Source organism: Anguilla rostrata, chromosome 18 (assembly GCF_018555375.3).
Source record: "Anguilla rostrata isolate EN2019 chromosome 18, ASM1855537v3, whole genome shotgun sequence".
Taxonomy (NCBI): Eukaryota; Metazoa; Chordata; class Actinopteri; order Anguilliformes; family Anguillidae; genus Anguilla; species Anguilla rostrata.
Window position 1 is genome coordinate 24286079 of NC_057950.1, and position 27377 is coordinate 24313455.

General features: G+C 43.2%; 1 protein-coding gene across 1 annotated transcript in view; it reads right to left on the reverse strand.

Moving 5' to 3' along the window:
- The window catches only part of eys (eyes shut homolog), a 337977-nt gene that overhangs the window by 247601 nt on the left and 62999 nt on the right, over positions 1-27377 (reverse strand). Inside the window, exon 12 of the mRNA XM_064318175.1 lies at positions 25942-26046. Within this exon, the coding sequence (XP_064174245.1) occupies positions 25942-26046 (105 nt within the window). The remainder of the gene's footprint in view (positions 1-25941; positions 26047-27377) is intronic.

Genomic DNA, 27377 nt, shown 5'->3' on the forward strand with positions numbered 1-27377 from the left:
CTCCGCGGACTTAGCCCGCAATCATCGGGAGAAAATTGAAAGTGCCAAAAGAGGACAGCGCTCCTCACGGTCCGTTAAAGCGGAAATAAACGGGACATCTGGCGCCCGGTGGCGGCCGCGCCCCCCCCGAGGTTTCACTCGCTCGGCGTCTGTCAGCGGCGCGGCGACAGGCCCGGGGTGGCCCCCCCTCCTCCTCCGAAAAAACCCGAATCCATTTTCCTCTTAACCGCCGCACGTCGCCAACCGCTGTCAGGCCGGACGTCTTCTCTGACAAGCAATCCGGAGGTTTCGTTTTTTTTAAGGTCTCCCGGTGGCTTTCTTGCAGGGCTGGGGGGGGGGGAGCGGGGGCAGTGTGTAAAACAGTTGTGTAGTGTGCGCGGTGTTAGCTTTACACAGAGCAATCTCCACAGCACAGATTTTACATACAGCGCTATCAACGTCTCGTTAAGCGTCGTATTTCACGCGTGCGACCGCGGTTAAATGTTTCGCTCGAGGGTAAAGCGGCAGTGCGCGCGATAAGAGGCACACGCACCTCCGCGTGTAGCGATTAGCGCTGTTGACATGGCGGCACTGTCGCTTGAACCGCTTCGCGGTTCACATTAGCATAACAACGGGGCTAATTCCTAATGCTAAGAAGCGCCCCGGTCTAAATTTATAACCTAATACGCCCTCATACGTTTGATGTTTTTGACGACAGACCGGAAATGTATTTATTTATTAATTCATTTACTTATTCGTTTCTAGCGTACTGTTGGCGGTACTAGCTTTGGGGTTCTCTTTCTATGTAGGTTTTATGGGTTTTCATTGAACCACAAGAGAGCGACCAGCCCCAGTGTTGGCTGCCAGCCCAGCGCTAGCTAACATGGAAATTCACAAACTGAATGGCAGAAGTCATCCTTCCGAGTTGGTTTAAGGCTATGACTAAAACGTCTGCGTTTTCGTACCCCAGTACCAGGGCATCCATTAGGCATAATGCCAACGGCCATGGGCTGACATATTAAAAGCCATATGAATTTCATAAGGTCACGCCACAATAATGAATTGCATATGAACTTCATATGGTCACACCACAACAACTCATTACATACAAACTTCGCCTAGCCACAGCACAATAACTCATTGCACGGAAAACTGACATAGATATAGCTCTGGAGTTTAGAAAATGTATTTATTTTTTTTTTTTAAATCTAGAGCTGTGAGTGCTGCCATGTCTTCCAAACTTTTTTATTTTGATTTTCTTCCTTCTTCTTCTGTGATTTCCTGACTTTGCTGTCATGTTGACTGGCCTGTAGGTGAGCGCGAACGTGTGTTCTACTTCCTTCCCGCGCCGAGCCTCGCTATATTTCCCCCACGGCCGTAGCTTTGCATCTCTCTCGCGCGCGGCAAGCGTGGAGACGCGGCTCGCTCCTCTGCACTCCTCTCTCAGGAGATCCCTCGCTCTTTCTGCTCTTCATTCCCATCCCTTCCATCCGCGAGTGAGGAGAGTTCAAAGTGTTTAACAAGGGGAAAGAAAGAGAGAAAGAGAAAAGAAAGTAGCATTCGTGCGGAGGAGGAGGTGTGGGGCATAAGGAGTGGGAGGAAGAGGAGGAGGAGGATGAGGAGGGAGGGATGAGGTGAGGTTTTTTTTTATGAGGATGTGACATTGCCTGTCTGACCCGCATTACAAGCGGCCCCATATTCAGAGGAAGGAGAGATGCAACTGTGTGTGTCAAAATAAAAGGAACTCAACACAGCCAGAGGGGGAGAGAGACAGAGAGCGAGAGATAGAGAGGGATAGAGAGGAAGAGAGAGAAAGAGAAAGAGAGAAAGAGAGAGAGAGTGAGAAAAAGAGAGAGAGAGAGGGAGAAGGGGGAGAGGGAGAGGAGGGAGGAGAGAGGGAGGACAGAGTTCAAGGAAGGATGAGTAGAGAGAAAGAGTGGCGTGTCCAAAAAAGAATAAGAGAGGGCAGGGAGAGGAAGGGATGATAAAGAGAGGAGAGTGACAGAGCTTCACTCGCAGGTAAAGTGGAAACATTGAACGTAACCTCAGTCACCCATTAAACAATTAATCAGTTAGCAGAGAATTATCAACATAATCCGCCGCCCAGATCGCAGCAAGTAGAGTGCAACATCCCAAGGAAAAACACGCAAAACCCCAGATAAACCCCAGCCAGAACATCCCCAGTATAAAAACAGAATAGAAACCCAAACCAGAAAAAAATCCACCAGTATAAAACAGAATAACCCAGCCAGAACAACTCACAGTATATAAAACAGAATAACCCAGCCCACGAAAAAATACCCACCAGACATAAAACAGAATAACCCAGCCAGAACATCCCCAGTATAAAACAGAATAACCCAGCCAGAACATCCCCAGTATAAAACAGAATAACCCAGCCAGAACATCCCCAGTATAAAACAGAATAACCCAGCCAGACCAGGAACTTCCTCCCCGAGTGCAAAATCATTCCCTCAGGTCAGGGTTCATTTAGGGGCCAAAAAAATGTAAGCAGCAGGATGAGCAAATAATTACGACTAATCTTAACTCCAATAATTTCAAAATGGACAATTAAAAATGATAGGATCAAAATTACAAGCTTGATCATTTTCGATGAGGATGTGTATCAAGGGAGGAATGAAGTACATTACAGAAGTAGAAATCCCATCTTTAATTTTATACAACGCCTGGCTACATTATATATCTGCAAATTATGTTTTATATTTTACACACACACACACACAGCAACACACACACACACACACAACTACACATAAACAAGCGGCACGCTCACGCACACAAAAAGTCTCGTTGAACTTCCAGACGATGTGACAGCGGCAATAAACAGAATAATTAGGGGGGGGGGGAAGATGAACAACTTAGCGGCAAATCCCAAAGGGACAAACGCATTCATAATCAGCCGCCGGGTCCACGCGCGTGAAGCTATCGGCGCTCGATACGCGGCCCGGTCCATTACAGCCGATTTCACAGCTCGCGCCCCCGACGCCCAGGTCGAGCGGGAGGCTAAATCAATCGGCGAATGTAGAACACGGGGACGCGCGGGCGACGAACAAAACAAAAACGCGTATTTCACGTTTCGGGTCGCGTCGCAAACGCACGCCGCCGAGCCCAGCTCCGTGCATAAAGACGACACCTGAGGTGCGGTGTCATCGTCGATGAGCGGCTTGCCGCGCTGGGTTTAATTTCTGAAAAGACGTGTGTCAGGGCCCATTTTACCTGGACTGAGAAAGAGAGAGAGAGAGAGAGAGAGACAGAGAGAAAGAGAGAAAACCGCTCAGTATTCCGCCTCCTGTGCTGCGGTTCTTCATTCTGTCACACGGTCGGAGCCGGGTCACATTAACCCGTTCTGAGAGACGGACGAAAGGTTAATGCCGTAAAGTGAAGGACGGCGCTCCGCTCCGGTTTCCGCCACTTTATGTTCTCGTAAACGCGAGCCGCGGCGCGGTCACGCCGCGAGATGACTGTCATTAACGCTGTCACGCGGCTGAGGCGGGGGCGGGGGCGGGGGGGGGGGGTGCTTCCGGGGGGGTGCATGACTAATGCTAGGCTATCAGCGGCATCGACGTGAGGGCAAATTCTCATCATCCCTCAAACTGACCATGGAACCAATTTCCCCTGCTCCCTATGTCATAAAGTCTGGCAATTACCCGGACTTCATTAATAATGCATAACGGCCCCCCGCCCGCGATCCAGCCTTAATCAGGCCCGCGTCTCACAGGTACGGCTTCGGCGAGGGCAACAAAAATTATCGGCAAAAATTGCCCAGATTTATAATCTCTCCGGCTCACAGACATTAGCGACGCGTGGGAAATTTATGATGCAAATTAATTGCCTTTTTTGTGCAGGTATTTATTTACTATTTCTTATTTATTTATTCAAAGAGGGGGGACACTGGATGATTGCAAATGAAAGTGATATTTCTAAAAAACAGTTAAGGGTGGGGGGGGGGGGGGGTGTCTGTATAAGAATATACTGTACTTAAGCTTGTGTTAAAGTAACGGAATAGTACAAACTGGTATCAATTTCTGATGTTATATATTTTATAAATATATTGTTAACTAAAATACGTTGATTTATATGCTGTATAGATGTTCTTGATGTAATTGCCTATTTTATGTAAGCATCACATCCAGTACCTTGTAAGGGCCCAAGCACAAACTGGTTTTTGAGTTTTATCTTTTTTTTATCTTATCTTTTATCTACTCAGCAGTGAAGAAACAGTGGAACTGCTTTCACATCAGAATAGTAATAACAAGCCGCATAAAAAAAAGCAGCTGCATGAATATTCTAATATAACATTCCTTGCACGTGACATAATTACATACGACTGCAGAAGCACAAGGACATGAGAGCCAATCACACAGAGCATGGCCTGAATATGAAGCTGCTGGTCAATGTAAACACTTCACACACAAGCATGCTTCTTCACCTGTTCTTCAAAACGTATGTCTCATAATTTACCCAAATTAAGAAATTACCCATCTGGTCTCCTCTACCAGAAAAAAAAAGAAACAGCCATATCATAACATTCTGAGTTGTGTCCTGCTTAGCAATCATTTTATGCCATTAATTTAATCTACTGAATCTCATTAAAAAGCATAATGATAAGACCCATCCAAAGAACATACCTACTTCAGATCTTCATTTAATCTGGAGTGGGTATATCGCTATGCCAAGCTTGGACATCAAGTAGCTGAGAGACTCGGATTCAATTATGAATCCCAGCAAGTTAACCACATGCATTTAGAACTCGCTGAGAAAAATAAATTCTTTCAACGTCAGTATGAAATTTACTACCCAACAATAATTTCCACCTGTGCCCTGCAGTTTTGGTCATGGAAATGATCTTTAAATAGCTTAAACCATCTACCTCATTAACTCAATTTCAAATTTACTGAAATACAGTCTAGCCAACTGAGGAGCAAATTTGTATAACATTTAAATGCCCATTTCCAACAGTCCTAAAAAATGTGAAAAAATGGGAACAATTCGTGTAATTTTGATATTTATTAAATATAAGGCTGATCATTCAAAACCTTTTTTTAAAGAAGTGTAGTTCCAAAACAATGAACAACATGAGAGAGCACTCACACTGTGTGTAAAACCATTGTATTCACTTATGACGTTAAAAAGTGGTCCAAAATATTAAAAATATTTAATTTAAGAAAGGCTTTTCCCTTTGATTAGTCCCAACTATGAACAAACATTTCAATGGCAAAGAAAAAAAAAGAAAAAGGAAAAAGAAGCACCAAAACACCAAGGGCCAGATTCACTAAAAGCATCTGTAACAAGGTGGCAAAACATCGGATTTACTAAACGGTCACAATGGCTCAAAATCGCTATTAGGAGGTATTTTGCTGGGATTACGTCGCACTGCATTTTGAGTTAAACATGTTCATGCACACATATGTGGAGTGGTCTCGCTAAAAAGGGGAGGGGATTATGCAAATTAGGCCAATTAATTATTCTGTCTAATTTACTAATGCACGCAATAGTTGTGACTCCCCTTTTTGCATGCGCTGATGTAGCCTATAGCTCACACACAGAAGGGTATCGGGCTACACACACGTCCTCGGGAATCAGTTTCTCTTGTGGGCTGCGTGGGATGGAGATTTAAAACAAAGGTATCCTCTGATGCGTAACACTCTGGGAAGGGATTTAAAATATATTTCACACGTTTCTACTGATCACTTCTCATTTATTTTCAGTTTCATAATATGAAATTACATTTGTTTAACTGGAAGGAAGCAGACTTCTATTGAAGTTAGTATACATATGCAGTTCTGAATGTAAACAACTTAAACAATTGTTCTACATGTTTGCGTTCAGCGGGGAATATAATGAGTTGTGAATACAGTTTAACCTTCAGACAATCTGTGATCTTCTCCCAACACATGCTCACCCATGTCTACTCCTTCCACCCACATGACTTGCTTGTTTCGCAGGGATTTTTCCACCTGTTGTTCTATCGGTGTTAATAACCTGAGACCCGCTACCACAGCCAGGGAACAGGTGAGTCAGTCTCCCTTCCTCTCCCTCTCTCTTTCTCTCTCTCTCCCTTCCTCTTTCTCGCTCTCCCTCCTGGTCTCTCTCAGTGCAGTTGCAACTCCGCTCTCTGGCCCTTCGCCACCTCGGCTCTCCCGGCGAACCCGCGCCGCAGACGAAGCGTCTCACAGGCCGGCGCAGGTAAACAGGAACACACTTCCATTCATCACGCCCCGAATCCACCCCGCCTTGAAATATACCTGTGACACCGCAGCACGCGGCAGCCAAATCTATCGCTATAAATACCCACTTATTCCAGTGACACCGTGATTCAGATTGACAGCAGTGTTCGTGTGCAAATGAAAAATGACAAGTTCATTTTTTTAAAAGATATTACTTAAATGGCTATTTTTAATTACACGGATCACATGTGGTCACACTTGTATTATAAGTGTGTATATATAGACACTATCGTTGTGCAGATTAACACTATTAGAGAAGCTACATAATTGCATTAAGGGTTTGGTTTCATTGGTAGTGGGCTTTGAGTTGATGTATGGTTATATATGGGCTTGAGCAGAGATATATGGCTAGGGTAATTCAGGTAACTTGCAGAATTACACAGCACAACTTTTTCACAGTTTTCCCAATCAGAGTTTCTATGTGAACATGTTCTTACACACCAAACTATTATACTGATATCAGTTCAGTAGAAAGTTCTGACGCATTTGTAACTCAAGTCTTCGTTGATAAACTGAATTTAGTCATATTTCTGTGGTGTTTCAGTTACTGTTTTTCAGGAAGAATTCCGTTTGCTTCAGTGTTAGCACCATTAAGGACATTACTGGAATTGTTTAATAACAAGAACATGAACTGACAATTAATGAGGTCCTAGGGATATGAAAATAAACAAACTTCACTGACATTTGCAGATCCGCCTCACTCATCAAAACCCATCTCTGTATCGTGTGGATAACGCTACTGAAGATTAATAATTGAAGATGTGAGTGTCTGCGCGTGTGTGTGTGTGTGTGTGTGTGTGTGCCTGCGTGAGTCTGTGCGTAAACATAAGAACAATGTTCAATGATGGGAATAGGCCATTCAGCACATCTAGGCTTCTTATTTTGCCTGATGTCTAGAGTATCTTGCACTGTGTAAAACCTGGTCTTGAACACCTTTTTGGCCTCTTCGTCTGCCACAACACTCTTTGGTTGCCCGTGGGTAAAAATCCACCTCCTGTGGGCGAATTTCCACCTCATGTGGGTAAATATCCATTACATTACATTACAGGCATTTAGCAGACGCTCTTATCCAGAGCGACGTACAACAAGTGCATAGGTTTCATGATGTAGAGGCGCAAAAGAAACACTAGAGTGAAGTAAGGATCGTAGTGCCAGAAGTGACCACATCGATCAGGACTCCAACCCTGTAGAGTAAGCTTGTTCAGCAAGCAAGAATCCTACCTAGTACAAACTAGCACTGGAATCACACCTAATCATACAAAAACAATCCTGCCAGATACACTAACAATCAAATTATCCTAGCTAGGTACAATGAGCAAATATCCACTGTTTTGCGGAAATATCCAACCCCTTTCTTCTGGAGTTTAATAACAAAATGACCTGCATTTGGGTTAGAATGATCCACCACTCATTTGGCGTCAAATACCCATCTCTGTCGGTGAATACACCTACTGAAGTAAATATAGCCTGCGTGTGGGGGGAATTTTCCCAGTCTGTTGCGTAAATATAACACCTTCATGTGGGAAATACCACCTTTCTGAATCCCTATTCTCTGTGTAAATATCCCCCTCTGTAGGTAAATGTCCACCCTATGTGGCTAAATTCACCTTGTTGGACACAACACTCTTTGGTAATACCCACTCGTGGGTAAATATCCACCTCCTGTGGGTAAATATCCACCTCATGTGGGTAAATATCCACCTTGTTTGGGTAAATATCCACCTCATTTGGGTAAATATCCACCTCATGTGGGTAAATATCCACCTCGTTTGGGTAAATATCCACCTCATGTGGGTAAATATCCACCTCTTCTGGGTAAATACCCAACTCATGTGGGTAAATATCCACCTCCTGTGGGTAAATATCCACCTCATGTGGGTAAATATCCACCTCATGTTGGTAAATATCCACCTCCTTTGGGTGGGGGGTGGAAGCTGACCCTCGGGGCAGAAGCACCGGTACCAGCCCACGCGGTCCGCACACCCAGCGCGCTTCAGACGCGGCGTGGACTCGCATTCGTTAAGGTTAATCTCACAGAACGACCCGCCTAAGCCCAAACAGGAACGAGCAGTACTGTCACAGGAGCTGCTTCCGTGCGATGAAGCTCGCTGTTCAGCCAATTAGGACTTGCATGACTTTGTTTTCCACTAAAATAATCGGACTTACAAAGCGGTTATTGACTGAAAGGGCTCGCGGGGAACGGGCATGCCTGTCTCTCTGGATCGTTTAATCATGTCTAGCAAGCGCTCGTCATCGCTTCACCAATTTATTATAATTCATTATAAGGAACCAGTTTGGATCAAAGCTCAACTTTGATCTCCCCACCTTTCCCAAGCAGCATCCTCCTTCCTCAGTGAACACACACACACACGTACGTATGCACGCACGCAGACACACACGCATGTTCATACGCACGCACGCAACGACATTGACTCCATCAATGGCAATAGATAACAAAGAGACGCATTATGAAACCATTGCAACAGCAAAGTTACATTTAAGGGACAGCAAATTTTACACCACTATAAATGCATACTCAATGAGATGGAAATAGTAGGTTGGGTTTGCCTGAAGATTGCATGAAATAATTAAAAATTGAAACTTTTTTCATATATTTCACAATTTCCCTTGCATTATCTTATCCCAGTCACTGGTTTTTCTCCCTCTGTTCATTACCCACAGGCAAATGATGGAAAACAGACACAGGAGATACTATCTATGTATTTAATCAATTAACAGAAGCTAAATAAATAAATACACAAATAAATAAACAAATACATACATAAATTAATGAAAATATGCACGTTCCCAATCATTTCCTTATAGAATACTACTCACATTGCAGATTCATTATTCACTGTGTAATTACTATAATGACAGTGAATATAAATAAAATAAATCAAATACTCTTCAGCAGGGAAAAGAGCAGAGGCTGTAGTTCACTGCTCTTTGTGTGGGTGCGGCTGACTTTAAATATGGGAAAAAGAAAAGGAAAAAGAAAACTGAAATGACGAAATGACAGAGTTAGCCTGTAGCCTGACCCTCGCTTCTCTGGCTCGAAGGGCCTCAGGCCGGGTCTCTGAGCTTCAGTGCCTGCAGAGACACGCGCCTAACGGGTTCGAGCACGACGCAGGAAAGGGGGGGTTCTTTCTTTTTGATTTCCCAAAGGAAGCGGACTTCACCTGCATGCACCGGGCCGCGAGTGAGAGCTGTGAAGGGGATAAATAAGAAAGCACGGTTTTCGGCCATTTCGGCTCAGACGGGTCCCCAGGCTCCGGACTTGACCCAGAAGCGGCTCCGGGCGGACACACAGGCCAGACAGAGCGACGAGGCCAACCAGCGCGAGCGTCGGACGGGGAGGACAGGCCCAGAGGCGCGGGGCCAGGTCAGCTGATCTTCCGAATCTGGCCTCCTCAAAGCCCACAAAGAAAATATGGCTCCACGGGACACAGAACCCTCTCCAGCTTTGTCCCCACACTTTTACACGCCCACGCCCCCCCACCCCCCCGCCCCACTCAGAAATGCACTCCAGTCATCGGCACTTTCACGTCACTTCTAAAGACTGAAGTCCCACTTATAAAGCTATATTTGCCCATTCTGTGTGTGTGTGTTGAGTGTGTGTGTGTGTTGTGTGTGTTGAATGTGTGTGTGTGTGTGTGTGTGTGGGGGGGGGGGGGGTGTGAACAGAGAGTTGTCATCAATAGAACCAAGGATAGGCAATACTGACCTGATGTTACTCCCTTCCTTTCAAACTTTCTGAAATATTGATGCATAGCTCTCAAACTGACCATGCACTATTAATGGAATTGGCCATATATTATTTACTTGGTCTTGGACATGTTTTTTTCTTTGTTTTCTTTGTTGTCATATTATATAAATATTACATGCACACAGAGTAACAAAAACAAATATATTGAAATAATTTCTTTTTAGGAAAGATTTACAATAAAGTTAATGCAGTAGCATCTGGGTATGTACGTCTTCTCAACATACTGAATAAGTATTCTCTTTTCAATATGACCTCCTGAATTTCCCCCAATATTATTTTTTCTTTTATTAAAATAAATCCAAAGCCTCAAATATGCAAACAATCTGTGTTACGCCCACGACTGAAAGCAATCACTGCGAAAGGGCAGTAATTAAACTGGCCCTCAGATAAAAGGATGGAGTGGTATCTCTTTCTCCGTACAGCTCTGAAAGAGCAACTTTTCCCCCCACTCATGCAATTCAGACTTGGCCACCACTTTATCCAACTTTCAGCAAAGCCACAGACTTAAGGAAAGCGATATGTCCTGCATGCATCGCACGCCGTATATTATTTCCGTACCATTTACACAAGGGGAAAACCGTGATATACAAGGGCTGTCCATTTTCATGTTTTCCTATCAAATTTTAAAATCGCAAAACAATTTTTGTACCCGGACAAGTGCAAAATGTACTTCTCTCTCTCTCTCAGAGTTCTATTAATGTTTATGAAGACTGCAGTCCATCAACGAGAATTCCACCATGGGTCCAGTCTCAATGAATTCTTAACTAGGTCCTGAAACACTCGTCCCAGTTATGGCCGGGGACCGGCGGTCGGGAACACGTGTCATAAAGGTGAGAAAGCCAGTGCTGGAAGCAAATAGCCAGCGTCCCCCAGCGAGCGTTAAACTGGGCAATATCACAAAAGCTCTCAGACAGCCTGCTATAATGTCCTCTGTCTGTTCAGACACCAGCCCACCAACACAAAGGGCATGAGACTAGACTGCTTTTTTTCCCCCCACAGTTTCAAAGGTTTAAAAAATGACAATATATTCGGACAAATTACATTAGGAAGAACTCCTCTTAAAACAACTCAAGTTTAATGAACAGCTTCTGCATCTGGTTTCATGGTAGGTTGATATGACCATAGTAATATGAAGGAATGAGAACAGGTTGTCCCAGTATAAAATAGTGGGTCTGGTAAGAAGAAATTGACAAAATGGCCACTTGAGTGATGAAGCGGAGTCTCAGCATGACCGCATCTCACTTCTGATAAAGTTTGGGCAAAGACAGATATTTATAGACAGATGTTTGATAGCATTCCTCAAGGAAAGGGCAACGGGTTATCTGCTAATTGAACATCATCCGCTTTTTCTGTAGCTACATTTTAGAGAGAAGGTTATCAGAAGCGTAATTCCTATCCAGACAAAAATAGGTGTAAGTGTATACACACACACACACACACACACACACACAGAAACACACACACACACACATATACACCCCCACTCTCATTTTTTCTCTGACACCTTGAAAACCTTTTAATTATTATTATTTTTTTAAAGAGATATCAGGGAACGGTCAGACATAGAGAGAGAGCTGCTGTGTAGCTACAGGCGTTGATGTGCACACTTGACCAGGTGGGGGGAAAGGGAGGGGGAGCAGGGGCGTGTCTCTTTCTCAGTAGGCAGGGCCAACAACTATAGAGATTGTCTCCACAACATTGCGACTGATTGAGAAAGTTGCTACTTTAATGAATAGATAATGACAGCAAACTTAGTGTTAGCTTAAGCTTCTTACGGAAAGGCAGACAAAAGACAGTTTATATTGAACTAAGGCCCTAAATCAATATGATTTATAAATACATAAATACACACACCGGGCTCTCTTAAGCAAGCTTGGTGCTTCCAATCAGCAGTTTCCTACACAGCGATGGAGAACAGGAACCCAGGCAGTAATGGAACGCAGTTATGCGCTGTGCACCATCTTACAGAATGGCTCTGGTTCTGCAGTTTCCTACACAGCGATGGAGAACAGGAACCCAGGCAGTAATGGAACGCGGTTATGTGCTTTGCACCATCTTACAGAATGGCTTCGGTTCTGCAGTTAATGGGCCAAGAAAAGCTTCTGAGAGCAGTGTAACGCTGGAAGTTTTAGTCCCACAGTTCAAATGTAGCAGCCTGCTTCCTGCCAGAGTGTGTGTGTGTGTGTGTGTGTGTGTGCGTGTGTGTCAGTTCCACCTGCGGCTCAACAGAGAGCCCTGCCAATTGGTCCGCTGCACATTTCTGACAGACTCTTTTATTGCCTGAGAAATTATGCACTTTAAGCCAGTGAAATGATACTCAGTGCTAACGTGCTAACGTGCTTCGCGGTAAGTTGGCTTTAACACACGGACTTGGGGAAACCAGGCGGGGGCCCAAAGACCTCAGATCAAAGAGGAAGGAGGGAGACGGGGAACGTGCGATGGGGGGCGGGAACAGGGAGGCGCTCGTCATTCAGGGACGGCACGCGGCGGCCGGTAATTTGTCCTTGAAGGACGGGGTGGCGGGGGGGGGGGGAAGGGGCACCGCAGGGCGGATCTCATTTGCATAAGAAATCACTGACGATCCGTCAATCCGATCCCAGTCAGGTCTGAGTGCAGCCGCCGTAATGAAGTTTCGGTAATTGATACGGTTAGGCGGAGTACGGAATGCGCTATAAACTAATAATTCAAATGCAAATTAGATTTTCGTTTGTACGTGGTGTGTGAGTACGCGAGAAGGAGACCGGGAGACAAACTCGGACGGGTATGCAGATCTGGCCGTTCGTTTGGATAAACGGCTGACTGCTTGTTTTCGGTCAGCCGCTGGTTTCCGTGCGAGCGAGGCCTGTGGGTTTTGATGAACACCGCATTCAGACTTATAAACAGAAGCAAACATGCGGAAGTGCTGTTTCATTAACCGTAACTGACTGAGCTGTTGAATGTTTGCATTTCTTTATCAAAGACTCGCTGTGCTCTGGCAAGATTGAGCTTTCATCAAGTCATACGTGCCAGCGAGCTGGTGGAATGAAGAAGGGTCTGTGTAGCATTTACTTCAAAGCAAGAATGTGTCCAAAATCAAAGTTAACCTACTGTTTTCGACAAACACATCACAAGATGAAAGCTGTTTGAAACTTGCTCTGGTTTGGGATGGATATGAAAATGCATATAAGATGAATAAGATAACGCAAAAAACATAATTGTTTATGAATAACAGAATGCAAGAAAGAGAGACAACGAGAGAGAGAAAAGGAAGACAAGAAACAGAGGGTGGAAAAATAGGCCTGTTTTAAAGAAATGTTCCACTACATATTACCTAATAGGCATATGAATACTCCTGACCTACTAAGGGAAAAATGTTCAGCAAACAGCCTAGCCTGCTTTACACTGACTGTTTAAAATGATGGCAGAAAACATTTGAAGCAGTGCTGACATTCCGACGTATTTATCGCCTTAGCAACATCACACAGTTAAATGTTACATTCATATAATTTTCAATAACACCGGCAGATTTATGTTAAAATGAGCAAACACACTGAAATGGATTACGCTTTACAGCACAGTGAGGGTTAGGCTTTCGGCAGAGTGGAGGATCTGCTGAGATATGTGGATATAATTGGCTGGCTACTTCCCACAGCCACCGTACTTTCAGTGAATGAACTTGTGGAATTCGGCCTGGGAAAAAATAAAGTCGTCCGCAATCTAACCTCCGTTAATGAGAGCTTACCATGAATTCAAAGAAGAATTTATATGAAAGGGGGACAAAGTGGTAAAAAAAGGTTGAGCGTAACAAAGCAGAAGACGATAACAACTGGATAACGAGGTGATAACAACTGGATGTTGCTGGATATGCTTGCCAAGCGTGAGCTCTGGCTTCAGCTCACAAAGGATGAGTCTCAACTTCAGCTACATCTGCACTACACAATTTGATAAATAAACAAATAAATAAATAATGGTTTTTAATAAGTGACATTTCTCGCTCATCCTCAATTCAAGTAAGGATCTGTGAGTTAGAAAGGGAAGTTTCTGAACAAGGAAACTAAACCTCAGTACACTTTAAACGCTTCTATTTCACACCATTTGCTTTTTTATCAGTGTGGTGCTCTTCTTTTCCGTAATCGCTGCTTCACTCATAAACACTCTCAATGGGCCTCTTTGTTGTTCCTCTTTGATTTGTGAGTTGCTCCAGATAAAAACATCAGCTAAACGAACGCAAAGCAACGTAATGTGATGTAATGTGAAGTAATGTTTAATAACTCTCACCACTGTGAAAAACAGAAAAGGAAATGAAACGACTGAACTACTTCAAAAGAGCTTTGTTGTAATATTTTTTTTTTTAAGTGACTTCAATGACAATCTTTGGTTTATGGGAACATTTGTACGCATGCTATTTTTAAGTGAGGGAGAAAAAACTCATCACTTTGAATGGAGCACATTCTGAGAACTTCTCAGTAGGTTGCTACTCTCACTAATATTGACTGCATACAGTTCACAAACAAATTTTAAATAAAGCTTTGAAGAAAAAATCAAGAAGTTACCCCAGGAAAAGTTTTTGTTGGGTGCACAAGGCACTTGGGAATGAACACCCGTGGGGAAGGATATATATATATATACACATATATTGTATATATTTTCATTCTCTGGGATAAATTTTGTCTTGTAGCAACTGTGGGTGTTTATTTTAAGCACAGAAAAAAATCATAATGCCCACCTGCCCTGTTTGCAGCTGGCACATATGATGTCAGCAGAGAGAGAGAGAGAGAGAGAGAGAGAGAGAGAGGGGGGGGGAGAGAGTGTGTGTGAGAGAGAGAGAGAGAGAGAGAGAGAGAAAGAGAGAGAGACATGCCTAAAGCATGTTTAACAGGACTCAGCATATCCTGGCTCTCCATTTTTTTTTGGACTGTGCTGTTGAGTTTCCAGGATCCAACTTCACTTTTATCTGAAGTTTAACTTGTGTTACTTGACATATTATCTATGTCGCAGTCTCTCATTCAACCCACGTACAGCAATACCAAATGAAATCTGTCAGCATTTGAAAACTTCTGAGAATCCCCAAGCAAGGGAGGAAATTTCTGGAATGATTCTCTGAAGCATTCAAACATATTAGCCATGCTGACACCGGTTCTAGTCGAACAGGAAACTGCATTAAAGGGGCAGATTTATCAAGGCCTTGTGGGGCTGCGTAGCCCTCACCTGCCAGGGAATTTTGGCATCTTCTGAGGTGCCACGGGCAGCTTTGGCAGTGCGGAGCTGGATGAGCGGCAGTAAGGCTGGAGCTGACCTTTGTACATATGCCCTTTCAGGAGCTACACATGTACAGGGGAGATAATGCTAAATTAGCATGCACAAGTACACGTGCAGGATGGTAATGCAGAAATGGTCCAGGAATCAAGGATGTAAAACACAAGGCCAGCAAAGGTTCAGAATGATTCATTCTTATGCTACATCAGCATTGCATGGCCCTGGAGACCCTGCCTGCTGAACTCTGCCTGCTGGTCTATGGGTTTCTCTCTCATAGTCAGTGAGTACTGAGTTCAGTCAGTGGTCAGTACAAAGTTTGTGTAAGTAAACTACATGGCCAAAAGTATGTGGACACCTGACGTCCAACATCTCATCTCTGGGCATTAATACTGAGTTGGGCCACCCTCTGCTGCTATAACAACCTCCACTCTTCTGGGAAGGCTTTATACTAGATGTTGGAGCATTGCTACAGAGTTTTGCTTCCATTCAACGAGACAAGTATTAGTAAGGTTGGACACTGATTCGGCGATTAGGCCTGGTTTGCAGTTGGCTTTCCAATTGATCCCAAAAGTGTTGGATGGAGTTGAGGTCAGGGCTTGGTGCAGGCCAGTCAAGGTCTTTCCACACCATTCATGAAAAAAACATTTCTATACGGACCTCGTTGAATGCCCGGGGGCATTGTCATGCAGAAAGGGCCTCCCCCACACTGTTGGGGAAGCACAGAATCGTCTAGAATGTGATTGTATACTGTAGCATTAAGATCTGCCTTCAGTGGAACTAAGGCGCCTAGCACAACCATGAAAAACAGCCCCAGACCAAGGGCTGTCCAGATGATCAGCAGTCGCATGTCTGGACTTCAATCTTTTTGATTTAGCTGCAGTCACAGTTGCAATCCTGCATCTGGGGGATGTAGTTTGTTGTGGGTTTTACCCTTTGGTCATCCTTGGATTATTGGCTCTTTATGATAGGCGACCCTACTGACGCCTTCTGCTCTACGGTGTCACATCAGAAACAATTGCAGCTTCACTGGTTTCACACATTATTTAACTCCCGGAGAAAAGCAGGCGTAAATTAAATTCAAGCGCACTGACACGGCCACTTCTGCTGGTGTTAGGAGCAGACCCATGAGAACCAGAACCAGGAGAACCAGATACACAGATACAAATGATTAAAACTGGTGCATCCTGACATCACTTTCAAAGCTGCACCTACGATTGTCTGCGTGACCTTTATTCTCAGTGCGTTCGTATCTGAAGATGTTCTGCTGTTTCTCTTTTCCTGAAAATGTCAAAAATTCATACACGTGTTGCATCATTAATTATGGCCTACTCTGAATTACACAATAATCACACCAGCAGTAATAATAACAGCAGGATCTTAATAGAAACATGCTTTTTTCCCCCCTACGAAGGATTTCAGAGATTAGCTCCAAGAACAGTTCACTAACCTATTTGTGCAGCTGGAAGACGATGGCCATGTAGGCTGAATCCTCACCAAACCTGCAGTTACTCTTTTTAAAAAAACACACTCAAACCATCCCTTAAATACAGTGGTGTCAAAGCTTCCCGAATAAATCTGTCCCTTTTTTTTACAGTTTTAAACTTAATGTTCTGAAATACTGTTTAATCCCAGATGTGGCTAACCTGTATAATGAGACGACAGTCATCTTCAGGACATTAAAGCAGGCTACGCTAGCCCATACCGGGTATGTGTTTCAGTAGCAGTTTATAATTCAGTCCATTTTTCGTAGGCCTTAATAGCTGAATTATCAGCCATAGACCAATATATAGAGCACGCTTAATTCAATACTAATAAGAGCTATTAAATGGATTAAAGAGAAAGACAGGGTTGCCAGATTGTAAAATGTTCACACCGATGTACGGCATGCACTGTTTAAGGGATGAATATACAAAAACAGTTGTTGCTATTGCATTGCATTTATTTAATCTTCAAGACCTACCCTCCTTCATAACAAATTTATTAGCATTTGCTTTTGCTGGACGACATACCACAGTATTGGAGAATGATACTGTTGGTAATGTAAAGTAGGGCGGAGTGGTGTGGGTATAGGGATTCGAAAGCCTATCAGGAGGTTTTTGTAGCGTGTGAGATGTTGAAAACACAGAGACCTCCAATTGACTGCTAATCATGCCAGCGAGACTGTCCCTGTTTATTTAATGATATACTGTAGCGGCCTTCCCCCATTCAGAATTGATTAGAGGCCAAGAGTGCGCTGAGAATCAACTACTTATCGGTGCCAATGAAAGCATCATGAGACTGACTCAACATTGCAACATCTCCCGTGATGTCCTGAAGCGAGAGAACTGTACTGCACTCTGGGGAAAGGAGACTCAAGAGTTTGGATTTAATCAACATTTGTCCTTAACTTTTTTATTTTACTTTATTTTTTAAGTCACACCAAAGCAAGTCTCATTTCGAAAAACTTTTTTTTCCCCCTCCTTCAAAACACAGGTTGGCAATTCAGTGGTGATCAATTCAAATGAATGACCATTCACATTTAATTGCCAAAGTTAAGGTTAATTTTGGAGATTGCAGGCCTAGACAGATTGGGTTTATAAATAAAACAAATGTACACGTGCACTCATTTCTATGTCAAAGTTAAGGACAAAGGTTGATCAAAACCAGGGAATAGACTTATTGGAAAGATCATTCTGGCTGGAGCAGTGGCCAGGCTGAACATCATTACTTCTGAAACTTCCAGCACAAATGTCTATATTTTATTTTTTTTATTACTATGTCCTATAAAAATCTCATACACGTGTGGGAGAAATAGATGTACTTAATGAGCACCTACTTCTCCTTCACAGACCTCCAGGAGTCCCCAGACCCATTTTGGAGACTCTGACATGGCAGATATATTTTTCTTCAATTGGGAGAAAACTCCCCTTCCTTCATGTTTTATTGCCAGTCTTTATGGGCCTGGTTTAGTATTTGCTCCTGAATGGGCACGGTTCGGTTTTTTTTGTATTTCGCCTCAATACACAGTTTATGTGGGTTACAGCCAGCCAGGTAGCCTATTTAGATAGGTAGTTAAAAAGTGCAAAAGGTTTAGGCGTGTTTTCGAGATACCCCGGGGGTGACGTCTGGAAAATGTTTGTCCGCTATGAATTTTTAGCAGTCGAATATGGTTTTTTCACAGAATGATGAGGTACCTGGAGTGCTGTGGGTTTGTGATTTGGGCCACGTCGCCCCCACCGTAGGCTCAGAGAGGACGTGTCCTGAATACTCACGCCTCTATTCGGTGGACCCGCGCGCACGGCGCGCTTTCGACGTTCGACCGGAACTGGACCGCGACCGACGGCCGCCGGAGCCTCCTCGTTCAGAACGGTCGACGTTAAACACGACCGCGTCTCACCGTCGCCAGCCAGCGTCGGAACTATCCGGCAAAAGGAAAACCACGCCGTGGAGGAGGAGGCCGCGGTTCGGTGTGACGCGCCTACAAACGAGAGGAACTGGCGAGCGCGTAGCCCGGGATCCCCGTCGCGGGGATTAGGTTTGTAAATACGTTTGGCCTCAGGTGCTGCCCATACATAATGTAATAGTTTGTCCAGGTCCCTTTTTTTTTTTAAATAGCGAGCTGCATTATTGAGCTGATGAAGATAAAGCTGTAATTATCATGATAAAATGTAATCTCTCGCTGGAAGCCACAGGCCCCATCTTTCACAGTCACGGGCAGCGCTGCCCGTGCTCATTCCCTAAGCAACAGCAAACCCAGTGTGCGTAATTCAGACCAATAGGAAAATTGTATTCGTGATAAGATTCCATTGGTTCCTCAGTTGAGTCATGCAAACTTGAACACTAGTTAAACAGATTCATACATATTTTTTATTTACTTTTTTTTTTAAGTTAGGTGAGAAAATGAAAATAAAAATAGACTGCACAGGAAAAACTGCTTTCAGTCGCTGTCATGAAGTGATCATTATGCCGTAGAATCTGAATTCATCTCAGTGAATCATTTGCTAATCATATGAATGACATTGTCTCAAAACAGTTGTCCGGTGCATTTCGCAAAACTACGTATAGCTATTATCTTATTTCACAGTCTCTTAAATGGCGTTAAAAGTCTAAGCTTTTTCAGTATGGACTTGCTGCTGAGAACAGCATGTCCTTAATAAAATATTAACAAATATGAAATGCTGCTTCAGGACATTAACACGTTTGCATTTTCAGCGATAGAGAAAAATGCGCGGCGCATTCTGAAAATGTTGGCGTCTCCATCATAACATTCAGTTCGGTTTCAAGTTGAGAGACGTCTGCATCGATTCCCAAACCTGTGCGTAACACCAATGCTCACCTCGGAAACAGATGGATTGGTGTGGATTGCGTCAATCTATCCGAAATACAAAACGCACACAAAATAAGCTGTGGTACCTCAAGCCTTCCAGAACAGCAGCAGCGAGGTTACGCGATGGGCTGGTTTGAAGTTGCGTGGTTCTCGGTTTTAACGGTGAGCGTGTAAACAAAACAAGCGCACACTGAAAGTCAGAGCGGCAGGTGGAATGTCGTTTTTTTTTTGTCATTTGTAATAGATGCAGCCAGCCTTCCATTTAAAGTCGTGACAGTATAAATATACATAGCAACACTGCAAGAGTGGCCTTGGACTGATCAGAGGCCCGAAAATAGCAGCACAAGGATGGACTGGGTCAAGAAATCAAGGGAGAGTGGATGGTGCATTACTATGCAAAACACGCTACATTTAGATAAACACTAATGAGTCATCTCACAGATTTTTCCTTTTTTTATAGAAAATTGAAGTGGGGTATCCATTAAACTACTCAAATTAGCACATCCTTAGCATTGGCAAATGCTTTCAATGTTTCTAGTGTTGTCAAATGTGCTATATTTTGACAGTCATCTCTTATTGACACAAGACATTAACAAGCACTTTATATTGGGCCACATTACGGTGTGTTTCTGCTGTCAGGGGCCTACATGAATGGATCTCTCTCATTTCATATACAGTACATATACTTAAATATACACTTTAAACTACAATTTAAATATACACATATTTAAATTCTGCAGTCAGAAAGACTAGTGGTGGGCACAGAGGTACCTGATAGGCCAAAAACATACATATATTATTACATATCACATACATTTCTGCGAATAATAATTTCCTAGAAACACGTTCAGGAGGCACATGGTTGAGGTTTTGGTGGCGTCGTAAAAAAAAAAAAAAAAAAAAAACTGAAATTCAGCGAACGAGTCATAAAGCACGCGTTCGGAGATGCGGAACACATTTACGACTGCTTTATGTTTTATTAGGTAAAGACACCCTTTCTGGGGCAGATTTATGGAGGCATCGATTCTTTGTCTGGCAGGCTACCTGCTGCCCGCTATGCTAATTGGGTGAATCACAGACACGAAGGCCTGCCCTGCCAGGCGGATCTATATCACATTTGTCGGGAGAGGCGGAGGCGCGGTCTGCGGCTCATTGATAAACGAGCCCGTCAATAACTTTTGTTCTAAATAAAACACGGGCCGCGCGGCGTAACCAATGCCGGCTCGATACAGTAATGCGGTAAATAAAACCGGCTGATATATGTGGCTTAATAATGGACAAATTACGGGGTGGATGAATCATTCCCCGTCTGATCTGAGGATCGCACGGGATGAATACTGGAGCATCCGGAAAACAGAACTGGTTGCATTAAATGGAAATTTTGCTTTAAATATCCACGATGGAAAAAAAAATGAACGTGAGAGTTATTCAACTAAATATTTCACTTCAACGTCTGAAAAGCAAGTCCTCGAATAAATATTTAATGTTCAGGCAAAAATACAATTTCTCAGACATTAATTTACGACCTCAGTTTGCGGAAACAAAATGTAGTGTATGTGCAAACAGTGGTGAAGTATGGCTGTTGATTACACCTCTATACATTACAGCAAACAAAACATTAAAGAGATTACTCGGAGTTGTGAAAATCCAGAATTATACAAATAACAAATCTGCTTTACACACCCCGTTCCCTACATTCATTTTGAGAGTAATTTGAATGCATGGGGTGTGTTTCCAGTACACACAAACCTTGGCAGCTCCCACAAATCAAACTTAGTTTTTAAGTCCGTGTTAACCTGAGTCAGATTCATTTGGAAGGGATGTTTCTCAAAGAGGAGAACAAAGGGGAAAAACTGAATTGTCCTGCAAGATCTTAACATTTAAACGATTACATACCTGAGACACAGCGCTTTGTACAAATGTTTCAAGAACAACAGGGGGTACAATGGTGCATTGTGTGAGCTGTTTCTTCAAATTATTTCTCTCCTATGGCGCACAGGAAAAACAATAACAGCTTTAACTAGGTCTGTGCAAACCCTGGGATCATTAAAAAGCAACTGTTTGGTGAACCGCAGATGGGAACTGCCTGTGTCGACTGAGCAGAGAAAAGTGTCATAATAACAGAGTTCACCCAGATCCGACAGTACCCACAAATTAAACTCAGATTCCGGTTAACCTGAGCCACTGTAATTTGGAAGAGACGTTGCTCAATGAGGAGGAAAAAAAATTGAAACTAAATTTTATTGTCCTGCAAATAAATCAAACCGGATCGTGAAGAGTATCTGAAAGCTGGCGAATAATGTTATTGCTCAAAGGCTGTGAAACGGTCTTTATTGATTCGAGACATTAATATACGAGCCCCGGTATTTACATGTTCCTTTTGAACAAAAGCAATTAATGAAGCTACGCTCGACAGCGCATGTCTGGCAATCAGGAAACACCCTTCACTCATGTCCTCTGGGTTACAGATAATGCGCTTTCTACATTTTAATGCAATACATGTACTGTAACGGCACTGCAGACAGGCCACTAATATTCAACTTACAGAAGCATGAAAGGTTCTATCTGTCACGACAAAAATGTTTTATTTTTTCACTCTTTGAGTAGTACAGCCTATGGTTGCATCTGAAAATATCTGAATGTTCTCACATGCAAACACAAACACACTCCAGGTAATTGAAGTGTAGTAGCTTTACAGGTATTTTCTTGCTTTGGACCACGAACCCCAGCATGCCACTAATCCATGCATTGTAAAGCCACCCATACGCTAAAATTGAAATACTATTTAAAAAAAAGAAACAGAAAATGAACCATCCCTTATAATAAGATGCTTTCAATGATCAGGAATGATCAGGGGGAAAGCATCAGTGTCATTAGTCAGCACCAAAAAGGGCCTCTTTGTGGCAGAGATGTTCTCTAAAGATCATACATACAAATATGATCTGCTATCACTGTTTGCGGTAAGTATCAGTAAATTGTACCAGTTTATACTGTACAATAACAGTATCTAACTGTGTATGTGTGCGTGTGCGTGTGCGTGCGCGTGCACGCACGTGTGTGTGTCTATATAGTAGGCAAGTGCTATTTGACATGCATATCATTATGTTCCCGAAACTGCAAGCGGTACATCCAAATCTCCTGTCAACCAACAGTGAAGCAGAGATTTTAAAGCGAGAAAAAAAAAACACCGCGCAATAAAACGCACCGTATATCCCACCGTTCAATAAAAAAGAAAATCACGCAACATCAAGCAGGATCAGCCAGAAAATTGCCCACCTAGCCCATTAGGAAATGCCCACCTAAGCCATACAAGCAAACATCATTTCAAGCTACGCTGGCCTCGGCGTCTTCTCCAGCCGAGTTTGTCTGGGAGATAATTAGACGCAGCCTTCCGTACGCGGCGCAGCAGCCGAAGACCTGTCACAATACATGTGTCTAATTATTAGTCCTTTAAACCCCGGAGGAGGAGAGCTGCGGCCGTGGTGGGTAAGACCGGGTCACAGCCGAATAAAAACGCCTGTCTGCGCAAAAGCAGCGAGGCCACTGCAACCCCGGTCTTCAGGAAGCGAGGTGTCGTATGAAATACAAGAGTTCACGTGAAGAGCGAATGGCGCTGTACAAAAATGGCTATTAGTTCAATTCAAGCGTTTTGAACCTTTTACTTTTATTGGCCAGCACAAGCAAAGCTACGGTTGCCCTACAAAAAATAACATCAAATAAACAACGTAATAAAATATATGATATATATGATTTAATTTTATTGGATTAGCCGCTTCATTACATGGACCAACTGGGAATTTCAATCCCAGAAATGACTGCAGCAGCTGCCGTCTCCATTACGCAACTTTATACGCTATAAAACTAAACATGCAGGAACCAAAAACAACAACAAAGAAATCCTTTCCCTCACCTGAAGTATCGTAGTTGTATACTAGCATAATTTGAACGCACAAAAACGCTTAAATACGTGCACTGAAAAAGGCCCCACCCTCTTGCCAGGAAGTATTATGTAACTTTGCACATCAGTCCCACGGGAGATGACCGATTTTAAATTCTGAAGCGTGATTGCAAAAATCAGGTTAGCCACCACCCCATTTCTGCTACTTTTGTTCAATCTGTCAAGTAAACACAGCAAACCACTTACCTAATTCAATTTGCTGAAAGATAAATGGCTTATGCACACCTAAGACATAAAATTTGCCACCAGAATCAATGCGGTAATGGAAGTTTTACTGACAAGGAGGTGGTCTGTTCCTCTTCAACGTCAGATTTAAGTAAATGACTGAGAAGTTATTTTCATCTGGAGTACACTGTAAATATACAATGATGTTTCCCTCCTCCATTAGATTAGCAAATTGATAAAATTAAGGCACCAATTACTCTGCTCTGGGAGAGCTATAACAATCTTCAAATACACTCTGAAGCATATGTTCCGCTAAATGAAATTATGTTCCATATTTCCATATGGTGTGTCATGAACAAACTTGCACTGGTGCATTTAGATGATGTCTTCAAAAGATTTCGCTGAGCTATTTTTTCTTCAGGATAAACAATGCATTCATTTGTCACCTACCAGCACAACACTGACCTTGAGAGAAAGGACAGCCGTAAAAGGGGGAGGGAGGGAAAAAAGAAATAAAACACTCCGGTAACAATATCTTGAAAAATGGGATGTTATAAATTCCGGTCAAAGTGCAGTACAGATCATTTTACGTTAAATGAATGTAACTGGTAATTGATCAATGATATAATTTGCAAGTGTACAAGTATCACAATGAATTAGCAGCTATTAAAGAGTTAATCATTCGTGGGAGTACACAGTGCAGTTTCCCAAAATCATCCCCTGAAGACAAAAAAAGAGCACCTGTTCACATTACCTAAATGGGTGATTTGCTCGGTGTATATGTATGCTGCATGAATGTATAAATTAATTGCAGGCTCACATTATCTCTTTCAGAAAGGCACAACCCTGGGACACACGAGCTCCCAAACTCAGCTTCAGCGCGAGATTCCAGGAAAGCTTAATCAAAGTTGATGTGTCCAGCGTGACAGCATAATGAATAGATGGCCACATTTAGCATTGACCCATTTACAGGGGGAAAAAAGAGGGTTCTGGAAGTTTCTACGGAGCGTCTGAAGCTAAGCTGCGCATGTGTATTTGTTTCATTTCACAGGATCCGTCCATTCAGTCTCTCCACTTCTCTTTCCACCCACTTTCCACACTCATTACATCTTTCACAAATTACACAACTGATGAGGTTTAACTACGATGAGTTTCGCCTCGTCAAAATCATCTCGGCTGTCCAACTGCTTTCATTTGGCACGCCACAATATTTGCATAGATTATTCATTTGCAGATCGCACGCTGGAGTCTAAGTCAAAAAAAGCTACATTTAAAATATGGTCTCTAACTCCTCATTCTCATATATAAAATGCGATGGGCATTACATGGTAATCGGGGTCATTGTTCTTGCATTACGCACAGAACAGCACCGTACGCCACATACCGCAGTTTACGAACAAGTCACATTGCGCAGCGTGCATTAAAGAAAGACGCCGGTGTGAGACACGGTGGCATGTTCAGCCACGCAGAAGTGGAATGATGCCATTTTCAAATCATTACCTCTCTGTAAACACTGCATAATAAATCAGTCCATTTAGGTTAGAGCGTCTGTTTTCGGTCGGGTTGCGCGAGAGACTCATTTTCCCCGAGCCCTCCGAGGTACTGAACATATTAATTTGCGGAATAGCTCTACGGCATGCTGGCAATCTAATGACAAATTGTTTTGGAACTAGACTGAGAAAATGCCAACCGAGTCCTCAAATATTCAATATTAAATGTCTTCAGCTATACACACTCTTTCATTACTGTATATGACAAAAACGTACATGCAGATGTATTATGTAAATGACACTCAATTATATATCTGGATTGTATTAGTGCACATGATTTAAAGACCAAAGTTCTTATGTTAAATGGTACTCTACGTACATAATTTTTTTATACTTAAGATTTTACCAGCTGAGACTGAAACCCATCCAAAATAATTACAGAAAATTGAAGGAGATCCCAGATACTGCACGTATCTGTCCCCAGTAGCCATACTAGTTTTTAAACAATTTTAAATTAGATTTGTAGCTGCCTTATGCGTGTGCCTGTGTGCAGGAGGTGGGTGTGGTGGTTGGGTGGGGGGGTTGTTTTTCTGGCTTAGGGGACTATTTGCCCTCCCAACACCGCGGCGATAGCACTGCGCGGCTCAAGCTAAGCCAAGTCGAGTTCTGAAAGCGTGCGGCGTCTTCGGATTTCAATCCCCAGCAGTAAACAGTTGTTTTAAAAAAAAAAAAAAAACCACACATTTTCATCCCTTCCGCGGAGAAAGGAAACAGCGGCGATCTGTACTTACCGGGAGGGCAAACACAAGTGTAGTTATTGATCAGATTCACGCAGGCCCCTTGGTTCGGACAGGGTGTAGACCGGCAGTGATTCGCAGTCTCCTCGCATGTCCCACCTCAATAAAGAACGGCACAGGCACGTCACTCACATACGAATCCCAACAGACCGTAAAGTGAAGCTCATATTTAACAGGCAGATGTGTCTGAGTACATGTAATTAGGTTCCCACCGTCCATTAGCTCAGTATTGATGATGGATCATTAAAGATTCAGGCTCTGTCTAAATATTGTCTGAAACATTTCCATAATAAATCACCGCACGTTGGTCTCCAATTTGAGATTAATGGGATGGCAAAAGGTTTGATTTAGGTTAGGGCCAGGCTAATTATCGCATTTGCAATTTTGAGAAAATGATCAAATTTAAATCTAATATTACCGTCACATCAGTGTTCGTGATATCTAACAAGTTTCGGAATGACTCATTTTCATACAGATGCATGTATAAAAGAATGGCGTCAGCGCAAGGCCAATGACCCTCGGTATCAATAAATATTCAAATATCCCTGAACTTGCAAATGAATGCAAGTATCAAATTTTTTCCCTCCTTGAGTTTATCTCCAAAACAAAATGACAGTCATACTGCAATAAAAAAAGCTCATTTATTTCACAAGAAATGTTGACTGGATAACATCTCAATTTCCAGATTAACCAATATCAGTTGGAATAATAAAATATGTCTGGTCCATGAAAAAAAATGGCAGTTTTCCTTTTAAAATGGCTGAACAGTCTTCTTAATGTTCAGTTGCTTAATTTGACAAAGTTACTCGAGTCAGAAATGACCGTGACTATGGAGAAACAGTGAAAAGAGAGGGAAGCGAGCAGCCAATCCAGTTCCATTATCAGGCACACCTGATACGCGCTTCCGTGACGATCACTAAAAAAGTACAGCCCCGGCCCGGTCACAGGAAGCCAACAAGCCAATCAGGGACCTCCGTATCTCACTGATCAGCCGCACGGAAACTGAATCCAAAACGGCGAATTACCCACAACACACCACGGGGCTTTAAGGCAGGAGGCGTCGCATGGCGAAGGGCAAATAGGCTGGAAATGGCGTGGCTTGTGGTAAATAAAGCATTCGAACAGGAGCTGCAAATCAGTGCAAATCAGCGGACAGACATTTTGTCCTTAAATCTGGTGGAAAGAGGCACCCCCCCCCCCCCCCCCAAACCCGGTCTTGTGTCAGAAATGAAGTGTAAAAAAGAGAGATATTGATGCCATTTCCGACTCGATGAAGGGAACACGTCCCGGGCTGGACGGAGCTTTCAGGGGGGAGAGTAGATTTGCGCGCCGAAATGGCCGTAAATCAGGGGATGCGTAAGGATAACAGGCCTAATGTTCCCCGGGCCAGCTCTCCGGATCCGGGGGCCCCGTCCATTAAATCACAGCGG